We start from the raw sequence: 13,486 nt of genomic DNA, 5'->3' as shown, positions 1-13,486 counted from the left end.
ATCTCTTATTTTAACGTTTTAACATGAATGACAGGGCAGACGAATACACGCAAGCAACAAATGATTATTGGGTTACCAAATGTTGTAATATAAGAGTAATGACCTAATTACTATAGCAGGCGTCTCCTATTCAAGTGATTATTCATTTTTTGGCTAGAATGAGCCAAAGGACCTTTCAAAGACCGCGCTGCTTCTGCCTTTTAAAATTCACGAGATTACCTACTCTTCACTTATTGATTTTTTTTTTCTTTCTCATGACTGCGTTCGGCTGTGATATTTTTATCATCATATTAATATAACCTAAGAGGGTGTTATAACACAAACATTTGTTCACTGCTTCATGGTAAATTAGTAGTATGCATGTGTGACTTGTTTTAAAGTCTGTGCTCAACCATTTACAAATATAGCCAAAGCCCTTAAAGAATGACGTAGATGTTCAATCGTCCACAAGAAAGATTATGTTTGTTTGTTTGTTTTTTTTTTTCTCTCTCTCTCCAAGAAAACGGATGTGCACAACGGGCAACCGATTACTTTTTGCTATGAAAAGCAAAAAACCGTACGCAATTTATTGGAGATACCAGAAATTGCACAGACATACACGCTCTTGCGTATACACTCCTGCTAATTAATTTCACGGGTTTTCCTACAACCTGGCTGCGTCACAAGGAAAAGCCAAGAAAAATATCTCACCAGGTAAAATCGTCCGTTAAATTTATTTCCGAGTTCAACAGGGAAAACCTGATTGTTTATTAGACACTGACGTGGCTTTCGTTATCATCTGTATTATTGTTGTGTTTTGAAGTCAACCATTCGTTTACGTACATAATGAGTATCTCACTCAGCAGTAGGCGTGCATCGGCGCTTTGGTGAAAGGTTGATCAGATGCCAAGTGACCAGAGAGCACAAGGATGACGAAGACATGTTGATAACAGAGATGACAGCAGTGATGTGAAACAGACAATGTATGAAATGAGAAAAACGTCAGTGGGTTTAATAATAGTGTGCAATAGAATAAATAGCAGTGAATAACACAGCATTACCCATAAACAGATGAAGAGAGTTGTAGGAGTTCGCTTGATAAGATCAGTGAAAGGGAAACCATCAACGCGGCGAAGTGAAACATTTCCCTCTTGAGAAACTATACCGGAAGTCCTGACAAGACTGCGAGGCATCACAGAGCATATCAATACAAGCAGGTAGAGTAAGTATAAAAGCAACAGCAGCCAGTACAAAAACAAAAAGGACATACCAACCAACGCAATGAATAAATACTTGGAAAAAATGACCATTATAATTTTGTTTTCATAAACATTTGCTTCCTGATTTTAGGTTTACACATAAATAACACCATTCCCAAATGATGAACTAAGACGACTGATAAAGACGTGCCTGCGGTTAGCAAAAGGAGATGCGTCAGGGAACCACGAGGCATAAGTCAGAGAACGAGGTCCTTTCATTCAAGTCAAGGATGTGGTTTCGGGGGATTATCACGGCGCACGTTTTCCTCGCTCATTTGACACTGCAGGGGGCTTACGCGTTTAGCATATCCCGTGACAGGTGAGTGATTGTGATAAGCCATCAGTGGAAAGACTATTATCAATGAAATTTCCCCACATTCATAAGGATCTGAATCCTCTCACCAACTACTTACAGAGACATTAATTAAGTAAATAAACTTTCATATATAGCATTTTTTATGGAAAGTTTTATATGTGAATAGAAAGCAGATATAGAATCTGGCAGAGGCCTCAATTAGGCAAAAAAAATTGGGTGAAAAAAAAGAAAAAAAAGTGCAAAGCTGAAGACTGAAAGAGGTACGTATTAGCTTTGCTTCTTGAAAGAACGGACGCTATTCCGGGGTGGTGGCATTGAAGTTTGTAGATACCGATATCACTTGCTAACAGGATACTATGCATATGACAAAATTGCAGCTGAATGCGTAAAGCCATAAAGAAAGTAAATTAAGCAGTACGACAAGAAGAAAAACAATTTAGTTTTTCTTCTTGTAAAATAACAGCTGATTAAGCATGGAAGGTAATAAAGCAGCTGAAGAAAAACAGAAGCTGAGGGAAAATTCCACATGGTTTCTGATCTGACAAACGTAACATTTCGTCCATATAATATGGCTAACCTCTCTCTCTCTCTCTCTCTCTTTCTCTCTCTCTCTTTGTCTCTCTCTCGCTCTCTCTCTTTCTCTATCTCTCTATCTATATCTGTATATATATATATATATATATATATATATATATATATATATATATATATATATATATATGTATATATATGTGTATATACTAATATATATATATATAATATATATATATATAACTATATATAATATATATATATATATATATATATATATATGATATATATATATATACATATATATTAGATATTATATAATGGAATATGCCTTCTAATTTCCACCACATGATTTCAGTATTTGGATCGAATCCCACTCCAGCATGAGGGGATGGGGCGTCGATGTTGGGCAGTGCTCCAGTGCCAAAGGTCACACCAAGCAGAGTCGTGCAGGCTGTGGTGAAAGGCCTCCCTTCTTCAATCGGAAATGGTATCTCTCTTCGGGAGTTACGAAAGAGGTCCATGCACCTCAGCCAGGGGAAGGCATGGTCTTGCTGGTTTTCAATCAACGAAACGCTCGCCTTCTGTTGCATAAGGTAGCGCCAAAGGCACTGTTACGGTAATATATAATCAAAACAAGAACCATTTTAATGTAAAAATACACACAAACTTATATGAATCATAAACGTAAACAATACAAAATTTAATTTTTTTGGCTTGAAAAACTCAATATATTTAAATTCTTTACTGTTGTTCCCATGAAACTGGTATGACACGAGCACGGGCTCCTTGCTTAGTTAACACTCAGCATAGATATTTATCTATAACGAACAGCACAAACGGTCACAAAATAAATTCATATAATCCCTGGGACCACCGAAATATTTCACACAAACTTTAAGAGTACATGTATGAGGTGAGGGATCGCAATTTAAAGAATGGATCTCATATAAATACTGCATACACCTAAGCAAATCTTATAGATCCTTACGACGATGAAACAGTGTCCCAGTTCGAACGAATGTGTTGTAAGTAATTCATCCACCTGTTGATTCACTACACATTTTCCATAAATTTTCTCCACTTTACCAATTCAAAAGTTGAAAAGAACAATGAGGTAACACTTACTGTATAAAGCTAGAGGCGAAATCATTTCACTATGTATATAAGAATATTCAACAATAGGAGTTTATATTTACAATACGATTAAAATGAGAACAGCAATTATTGTTATTAGTATTATTATCATTACAAACAGATAACGCTGGTACGTTTATATCACATACACATATAAGAGCTAAATAAAGCTACAATAAAATACTATGAATAATAATTTATCAGCATTTCTTTTACTGCAGCTTAATAACTCAGTTCTTACTTTTATCTCCTGTTACTGTCATTAACATAAGTAAATTTTACTTTTAGGTTTTTCCTCTTGGCCACTACTGGTTCTTCTGGTCCGACTTCCAGTGGTACATCAAGAATATTGCACCTGGGCGCCTTGTAGTACTGACGATATCTGTGTCAGGTACTCTTGGTCTTCGTCACACGACCGCAATGTTAGCCAAACTGGGATCAGTGCTTGCTCAACATCTCACACTCCAAGCCCACTGGAGCTGGATTTTTATTAAAGGCGGCCGCACCATCTCAGAAACAGCAGTTGTCACAAACCTAAATAATATCCAACAGCATTCAGCGTTGCCCCTTTGTTCTCTCTCAGAACTAGGACTCGGAAACAGCAGTAGCATTGAACAGTCTCGCTGGCAATACTGTGCTACAGAGGGAGCAATGGGAGAATTATGTGACGAGCACAGTCCCTTACCTTTGCCTGTACCTTTCCCTCCTTCACTGGGGAGTGAAGCAGCTACAGCTCTTGCCAATATACCTGTGATATTAACAGCTGGCAGTAGACACCAATACTTGAGACATACCCTAACAGTACTACTTTCAACCCCTGGTATACAGTTAGTTGATTTATTTGTTATTCTTGGGGATGCACCACCGCCTACGATAAAACTTTTATATCTCCTGAATGTCAGCTACACTATTTTACCCGTCAGCGGCAATTACAATAATAAGCTATTCACATACTACAGAAATGTCTATGAATATGTAGCTGAAAATTTTGCAAAAGCCCCAGCAGTCATATTCCTGGATGAAGATGTAGAAGTATCCCCAGATTTCTTTTCGTATATGAGTCAGACATTGTGGCTACTGAAGGCAGATCCATCTATTTACTGCATCAATGCCTTTTCAGCTACAGGGTTTAGGGAATTGTCTTACCATCCCTCTAGGCTCTTCCGAGGTTCTGTGCAAGTTGAATGGGGTTATGCTATTTCTTTGAACTTTATAAAAGAGGCACTTAGCATATGGCCGAAAGAGTCACATGGTATCAAGGTAATCCTTTACGACTACTTCTTGTATACCTTTGTAAGTAAAGAAAGGGAGTGTGTCTTTCCTGAAGTTGGTCGTAGTTTTCATTATGGGGCAGGTACTAATACCATGGCCAATTTAATAACAATGGAAAGAGCTTTTCTCAATAAGACACTGTTACAAGATTTTGGAGTAAAACTCTCTAATGTTGACAGACTTTCGCTGGCTCACTGGAAAGAGGAACTCCAACACAACATTTCTCAAGCAACTGTACTTGTCGGCAACCCTTGTAAAGACAATCTAGTAACAGAGTCTCTGAATTCAACCCAGGGCCACAGTTTGTTAGTGTTCTATCACCACCTTGATACGACTGAGGAAAATGGGATAGAGGTCCCGGATGTTACCCAGTATTATCATCTTTACAGCTGCTTTGGAGCGTGGAGCCTTTCAGAACAAGGACAGCACAAAGGAGTAGGGATCTTATCCTTGGCCACTAATGTTACCCTGTACATAGTGGGTGTCCCATACTCTCCATACTCCAATCTTAAACCTAACTGGGTACCGCTCTGGGATGTTAATTCGATCCCAGAGGAGGAGTTCATCATTGTAGATGATAATATGTTACATCGTGGAGAATTTACTGTGCACGTCCCAAATCTAAACATGACCACAACTAGGCTAATAAGCAAGTTGTCAGGCCTTTGACAATGTTATTACAAATTTACGATTTTTACTGTATGAGATAATTATTCAATAAAAATTTTTTATTTAATCTAAGTTTTCATCTAACCCACTTGATTCTTGTACAAGTCTGTATCAAAAAGTAGTCTTATTCTTTCGTCAATTTTAGTAATACTGACGGAAATCGTATCAGAGCAAGATCAGCAGCTGTTTCCTAGCTTTTTTAATAATCTTAACACCTTTTTATAATTATTCATCAATCATTAATTCGTTGTTTGGCATCCATTTCCTGTTATGAAGATAAAATTTAAACACCTTGTCGCTGATGCATGTCTGAGAAGATAGGCTGAAGAATATTTGTAATGTCTTACAAGAGAAGGAAAGCAATGTAAATAAGTACATAATTCCACGAACAAAAGGTCTCTTTCAAAAATATATGATATTTAAATACTGAAATTATTAACTGACTCCACTTTTAGCAACAAAATTTCATATATAAATGCATGAACATTCACACTTCTGTTATTCTTAAGCAGTGAAGTTTTAATGAAGTAAATAAAAACTCGTAAAAATAATAATGTTAATCGATAAACGCATTTTGCGAGAACCACTATGCAAGTCCTTCATGAAGAGAAAGAGGGATACCTCAAGAACACTACTGAAACAGACGGGCTTAACATAAAACTGTTATATATTAAAAGAAAAAAAAAACTAGATTCCTAGACTTCCATAAACATTTGTCTATTGATATTTATATCGAAATTCTAAATCAAATTTTCATCGCTGAAAGCTAAACCAGCGAGACCACTGTGCTGAGTTTGAACGAAATGAATAATAAATACTTTCTATAATCCTAGTCTTATTCTTATAAAGAAATGAGACTTTAGGAGATTCATTTACAACATAACCTTCCAGTAACAATGTTAATGGACTGTCAATCCGTTGATGGCTAAAGGATTGTTTGGTGAGACCAGAGAAGAAAAACTGCTTCCCCCTTTCTAGATATGTTTAAAAAGGAAGTGTAATTATATTCATGGGTAACAGTGAGCTTCCTCAGATCTCTTCCACAGAAGTGTTATAGGATTCTGTTGAAAACCACAACAAACTAAAGCAACTTTAAGCAAATGTATTTCAAGAGAATTCCTTATCAGAGAAGGGGAACATCATGTCTTCCAAATCTTAACAGCTAGGGAGAGAACGAGAGCTTGCTACCTCATCTAGCTTCTTATACCTGAACTGTAATTTGTTTTATATAACATTTGGTTGATGATAATCATGATGGGAAATAACGGCCTTCACAGACCTCTTCGCTATTGTTAAGTGCATATTATTCATAGTGAAAAGGATGCCATGACCTGATGCAGAATTTGTTGATAACCAGGTAATCATACTTTGAAATGAGAACGTTGAGGCTTGACTAAATATGACTGAGTCAAAATTTAGTTTACATATCATATAAGAAATGAAATTATTTTCCGGAACCAAAATCAAGGATACTAAATCCGGAGACGAGACATCTTGGCTACCCTTCTCAAACCCAGCCACTAGTAATTAAAAAGCCCCGAAGGCTAAAAGAGCTGCCATACGTATGGAGGAATTTTTCCTTAAGTAGTATCAGGAATAAAGCTTCTGGGATTATTAGACATTCAACTTCTATAAGCGAGGTCAGTGTTACGTGTAGCTCTGGCTTATCGTGACGTTTCAAAATTCTCGTACGTCATCTTCATGGCTGGTCAGCAGCATAAGTGAAAAGATTGTGTTGTTGTTGTTGTTGTATTAAGCCAACACTTCTTGTTGGCACGGGCCTTTCCCTTGTTCGGCCCGTAGGTGATCTGAAAAGATTCTTTAGGTACATGGTTAGTTTTTTGAAATTGGAAATATCTTTAGTTATAGAGATAGGAGTGGACAGGGGAAGGATGATGGTGTCAGTAAGAGAGGGCCATCATGTCATATTATAGAAGAAGTTTGAATGAGTGTAAGGCTTTCGAAAATCGGAGAAGCGGTGCAGGTGGGGTTGTCCAACCCTTTACTCCCTTGGGTCCCTGCGGGAGGATTTTAGTAGTAGGTAAAGTTTTTTAAAAGAATGATAGTGGATGATGTGGATAGAGCCTTACAATGAGGGGATGTGATGAGGGTGATTGATTTTATTAGTTTGATTACCTTGGTGGAGGTAGGTTGTAGAGCAGCCTGGGCAATGCTCTCTAAGTTTTCAATGATTGTCTTTGTGACTGTGGCAGCTGCATGCTCAGCATCTTGTGCAGGTACTGCATTTTGTGCTGCACCTCTTAGCTGTGCTGTTTCTCTGCATTCCAGCAGGTAGTGAAGGAGTGGTTGCTGTGTTTCTTCTTGACAGTGTTCACATGGTCTGACACTGTTTTCCACAATTTCCCAGCAGGCTTTATATCCTAGCCTGAGTCTGTGGATGATCACAGCAAGTTTTCTTGGTGTGTGCCTGTCTATGGGAGGAGGCACTAGACCAGTCGATTTCTTATACCATCTGGCAGACGGTGAGTTCTTTTCTACCCACTCACGATGGTCATTTATCAATTTTTCTTTGCAGAGTGGTTTCATTGCATTTTTGACTTGTTGCAGTGCAGGTTGTATATGTACTTGCACTCTGTCAATGTGTTTTGTACTTTTGGCTAGCTTATCGGCCCTCTCATTGCCTGGAATTCCTATGTGACTGGGTATCCAGTTTAAGGTGACAGGTCTTCCTCTTTCGCTGTGCTGGTGTAGCAGTGTTTTAATTCCAGCCAGCAGTGCCTTATTTTCTTTAATTTTCTGTTGTTGCAGGGCTTGCATTGAGGACTTTGAGTCTGTGTGGATGATTACAGGCCCTACTTCATTCTCCAGTGAGTACAGCAGTGCCTGTCTTATTGCTGTTAACTCTGTCTGCATAGTGGAGGCGTGGTTAGAGATCCTCCAGCAGGCTGTGAAGTTTCTTGAATATACTGCAGCTCCCGTAGTTTGATTCTCAGGATCTACAGTGCCATCAGTGTAGTATGTTTGTGCCCCTATGGTCTCAGTGTTTCTGATTGCTTCATAGGCTGCCGCTCTTAGCTCTTCTCCTGTGCAGTCCTCTTTTGCTCTTGGCAGGCTTGTGTATTTGTATATTGTAGTGTCCTTCTTCCAGGGTGGATTGTGTCTGCATGCCGGCATTTATAGCGGCTCGAATCCTAGAGCTGAGTTCTCATTGGTCGAGCCGGTCTGAGGCGAAGTCGGGGATCTCGCGTCGATGGTTGCAAGGATTCAGCCGTGCGAGCACTCGAGTATTGTATTCGGGAATTAATGTCAGGAGTTCTGCCTGCAGCAGGAGTCCTATCATCCCGCTGGTGTTCCTAAATATTTGGCATTGTTGGGTGGTCGTTCGCTGCTGATCTTCGGGCGGCGGTAGGGAGGAGAAACGTTTCTTGGGTAATATTCAAATTAGATTTTTTAAATTTTTTTTCCAAGACCGTTATGCAGCACGCCAAAAGTAGGCAAGGGAGAAACCTTTCCCGTAGTATCCATTTTCATTCTTCACCAATCATAAAAACATTTCTTCAACTACTGAACTTCTAGGTTCTAGATGCAACCCAGCAAGAGGTAGCCAGACCAGGACCGTTAGTATGCCGTGAACTACTAGAGCCAAGCACGGAAAAACTAACCTTCACCATTGATAGAGACTAAGTTTCTGCGAGAGAATCGCTGACCTATATATGCCTATGCATATGAGCATGTAGACAACTTCTGATCCTATTTTATTATGCAAATTAATGACATTTTGATTTCTAGCGAACTAGTTCCTCGTCATTGTTACCTGTGATACTGAAAGAAAAAATAAGTTACTATCTGACTTGACACGAAAACATGTTATTGAGAAACAAATACCGCACAATGAGACTCCTAATTTGTAAAACTCTTCATTATTAGAGGGGAAAATACATCTGTAAATGATCAGCTGCCCTAACATGCAAAACCGGAAATGAGAGAATAATAAATAGAACAAGAAACCAACTAGAATCATGTGGTTAAATCAATCAACGAGAAGAGGAAATCAAGAGCACATAATGGAAAATATTATGAAAAAATCACGCAATCTGTCAGTAATGCAGCCTGCTAGGCGTGTAAAGTACTTCATATAAGATAACTTAAAGGACTACTGATAACGCTAGAAGAAAAAAACATATCGTCGACTAAAGAGTTTTCAACAGCTCTGGTGTCTGAGATACACGGTGCTATCATCCCGTCTGACGTCAGATAAATGGGTGTCCTTAATATTAAGAGTTGTGATAATCAAGACAAATAAACTTTCCCTTTAACTGTGATGAATTAATGTTATCAATGGAAATTTTTGCCCAACAAAAGTTTTCACACACCAAGACACTTTAAGGTTTCAGATAGTATTCCGGATATCATAAGCGAAATTTATCCACAAAAAAAAAAATAAAATAAAATGAAAAATAAAATAAAATAAAAGGGCTTAGATTCCCTAGGGTCTTGCCCGCTGTGACAAGTTCGTCTCGTTTTACAACCATTCACTTTTTTTTACTTTTTAATCCGACGTTACTGAAGTGCTTGTTCTTGACGAATAGCCGGATCACTTAAGAAACTGATAAAATATCGCTTAACCGAACGATTGCTGAGATAAAATCACTTGGCTAAGCAATTGGCTCTTAGAGCGGGAGATACATAAAAGAATTACATTTGATACTAAGTATCCTGGCCATGAGTGAGTGATCTTTCACTTTTGGCGTACCAGATATTTTTGTATTGCAATAAAAATCGAGGCGCCGTTGTCTTAGCAGGACGAGACAAGTTTCACTAGACGACTGGATAATGATGGATAATCTCTAACAAGACTTCCAGAGAACGTAGCATTTTTGTGTAGGGACAGACTACATAAAATCCATTCGAATTTGCTGACATGCTGCATTTTCATACTTAACTCTATGCAGTGCTTTTCAAAACAATGTGCATAGCTGTTAGGATCTCCAATATGACGTCATGAAAATACGGAAAATTCCATTTACTAGATTATCAAACCAGAATGACATATGGATAAAAAACATAAATTCACTTCTAACGCTAGAAAGAAGAAAAAAGGAAAACAAGAAAATATGAAAGAAACTTCAGGCAGCAAGAGGTGAAGGGCCAAAGGTGACGGTATAGCACGTAAAAAATCCACAGACGCAGCCTTAAATAGAAAAATAATATAACTGCCGTGCATTAAAATTTACCATTTGCAAATTATAAAAAATAAAAACTCCATAGTATTACAAAAAATCGATATTTAGAAAAGTTTTAAAACAGTTAAAAATATCCCCCGTAAATTGCTATTCACAGGAAACAATGTAGCACAAATGGTACCATTCTTCAAGTCCTATTGGTGATTCTATGTGACAGCCCAAGATAAGTTTCTTCTCTGGTACAGACCTTCACCTGGATGTAGTAAAACTGGGATTATAGTACATAATAATGTTACAAGGTTGCCTCTCAGAACATTAAAACAAACAGGACTGATCAGTTGAAAAAAAAAAATAGTGAGAGCATACAGCTTCCTATTAAATTTCAGAAAAGAAGTTTTAGGACAAAAAGAATACAGTTTAAACAATGGTTTTAGTCAACAGAATTAGTGAAGAGAATAAATGAATCACAAAAACCCTTCGGGCTCGTATATCAGGATCGATATATTCACAGTTAATTTCCTGCTTTCAAAATCCTTACCCTCGAGGTCACGTGAATGAATTTGCTACACCACAGTTTTGAAGATCAAAATATACGTACGTACTTTAGCATAAACCCTCTTATTAATAATCATAATAATAATAGTTATTTTGAACCTAACAATTACACTTTCCTTGCCTCGTACCATCATCGTTTTCATTATCATAACTGACATCATTATCATCATTGCAACACCTATTTAGATCTATGCTCATTTAACCTACTTCAAGAGTTCTCTTCCTATTGCTCTTTATTTACCACAGTTCAAGCAACTGTTAACATAAACCATAACGCTAATTGTTTGTGTTTACTTGCGTAATTCCTAATTCAGAAAGTGGATGAATGATGACCTCAAGTGAGAAAACCACCTGCTTATTGCTTTACAAGTCCTATGGGCACTGGGAGGGAGGAGGGGAGGCGGTTCGGTCCAGTACCTACTAAGGGTTTTCGTTCCGTTACAGTAACATGTGAAACAGATAAACAGCGTTAATTTGTTATGGATTCCGATGCTCGCAAGTTAAATTTGCCTTTACTCAAAATTTCCAGCTTGCATAATTACTATCTCATCTGATTTTTTACTGATATTTTAAATTCTCAACGAAACGCTTCACATTCGTAATTCTGGCCTTGTTTTTCGTGTCTTGAGCCATGCCATATACGCATTCATTACGACTAATAACAAGTACAAGAAGAGAGATCAGAGCGAAATAAAAAAAAAAAATGAAAATGCCAAATGCATAAATACTTGAATCAATTCTACGTTAATAGCTCAAGACATGAAAAAATGCAGCAAAAATGTCATGTCGCTTGGCACATGAATGCGAATAGATTAGCTGTGGCCAAGGTTCTTTTTTTTCAGTAGTAACTCCACTCCACACTCAACACTGCCTATGAAAGGGTAAAAGTAAGGCGCTTACTCGAGCGGAAAATTCTTATTTTAATAACATCTACCAAGGCTAGTTTTTCTAAGCTGCGCTCATACATCGTAAATCTCGTGTGCTGTCATTATCCAACCTACTGCGATAACAGCGCATTCCTAAGGGGCAAATGTTACATTGTTTGCATTCCTGTTTAAACTAGTGATTGTTATATTAAATATCATAGACGATGAAAAATTACGTCTTATCACTATACTTTCTTCATAATACAGACTTCATTCAATTCGATTTCCGATTCGGCTTTATTTTCGTGATATGTATACACCATATGTTTTTGCAACACCTTGTTAAGTCTTTATTAGATATTTTAACCCTGCATTTTGTAGTTTTTTCTTTTTATGGGTATACTTTTCTTTGTACGCTTGCGCAACAAATTGATGGCTTTTGGGTTTATTTTATATTATAGTAACGATAGTATTAATAATTTCATGAAAGTTTTACTGAATACTTAAATCACGGTAAAACGGAAAAATAAGTTTTTTCCCCTTCAACCGGAATGTGTTGCGGACAAAAACTGGAGTTCGTAGGTAATACATACTCCCATTTTAGAAAATTAGAACGAACAAGAAATAATCAAATTGCGTCACTGATAGCAAAAAAAAGGCCTTATTCCACAATTTCAAAATCACTTTCTCAGGAGTCCCATTACTTGATCAGGTAAATTTTTCTTTTTATTTTTACTTTCGTTCGACGCCTTCTAATCCATTTAAAAAGAATTTCTTTGAATACTAACTAACAAACAGTTTATAGGAGTAAACATCTTTTCATACACGTAAGGTATGAGAGTGGACACAATTTCATAATGAACGCGTCCAGCATCTATTCAACTACGACGGACGTAACAACAAAACTCCATCATCATCACCATCAATGACTGCGTGTCGCAAAGGCCTCTGCGAAATTCCTTCTTGAGCTTTTTCTTCCACAAATCTCCACTTTGTCTTTTCCCAATCTCAGTTCTTAACCAAGCATTTCTGGGTCTTGAAACTTTTCCGGTGCCCACAGGAGCCCAGCTGACACTCTTTCGTATTTTTCTCACGGAGGTTCTCTGAAAAAGACATCCAAGCTATTTCCATATCTATTTCATCTAATTTCATCTACATATGGAACTTCCCTTTGGTACTTTTTCTTACTTAATCTAGCCATCCAACTGTTGTTATTCCTCCTAAAACTGTTCTCGAATCAACCAAATCTTTTGGACATAGAATCACTATCTACCATGATTCTTGTCTCTTTCTCTCTCGGTGGTCTTGATCGGACTAACTTACTTTCGTATGCAACTTGAACCTATTTCATTTTCATATCTTAACATCAGAACCATATTGAGATATCGCCATAAACACTTTGACAAGAAATCGGTAAAGTAAAATCAATCAAATTTCGGCAGAATTCGTTTCTTCGCTATTTTGTATTAAAGTACGACTAGTTTCCACTGTTCCGCAGTGTTTTTTTTTTGTTTTTTTTTTTTTTTTTTTTTTTTTTTGCGCCGCAGTGGTTTCCTGATGGTTTACAACTTTCGACCCAAAACGTAAGTTTTCCCCGATACCTATTACCTACGAGTTTAACCCAGTTTTTTGTTTTCCCCTTCTACGTGTTTGTAATAACCCTGGGTTAATTAAGAGCACTGAAAATGAAGAAATTATCACATTAGTATCTTACTAAACTTCAGATGGCTACGCAGATTAAAAATGGTATTTGGGATA

General features: G+C 37.4%; 1 protein-coding gene across 1 annotated transcript; it reads left to right on the top strand.

Moving 5' to 3' along the window:
- The first annotated feature begins 766 nt into the window (after window positions 1-766).
- On the top strand, window positions 767-5,163 carry LOC135222389 (protein O-linked-mannose beta-1,2-N-acetylglucosaminyltransferase 1-like). Its single transcript, XM_064260477.1, has 4 exons — window positions 767-1,201; window positions 1,330-1,557; window positions 2,444-2,681; window positions 3,511-5,163. Exons 2-4 carry the CDS (start codon window positions 1,409-1,411, stop codon window positions 5,161-5,163), a joined length of 2,040 nt encoding a protein of 679 aa, XP_064116547.1. The 5' UTR covers window positions 767-1,201; window positions 1,330-1,408.
- The last annotated feature ends 8,323 nt before the right edge of the window (window positions 5,164-13,486 follow it).

The sequence above is a fragment of the Macrobrachium nipponense genome, chromosome 3 (genome assembly GCF_015104395.2).
Source record: "Macrobrachium nipponense isolate FS-2020 chromosome 3, ASM1510439v2, whole genome shotgun sequence".
Taxonomy (NCBI): domain Eukaryota; kingdom Metazoa; phylum Arthropoda; class Malacostraca; order Decapoda; family Palaemonidae; genus Macrobrachium; species Macrobrachium nipponense.
This window is presented reverse-complemented; position numbering and strand designations above follow the sequence as displayed.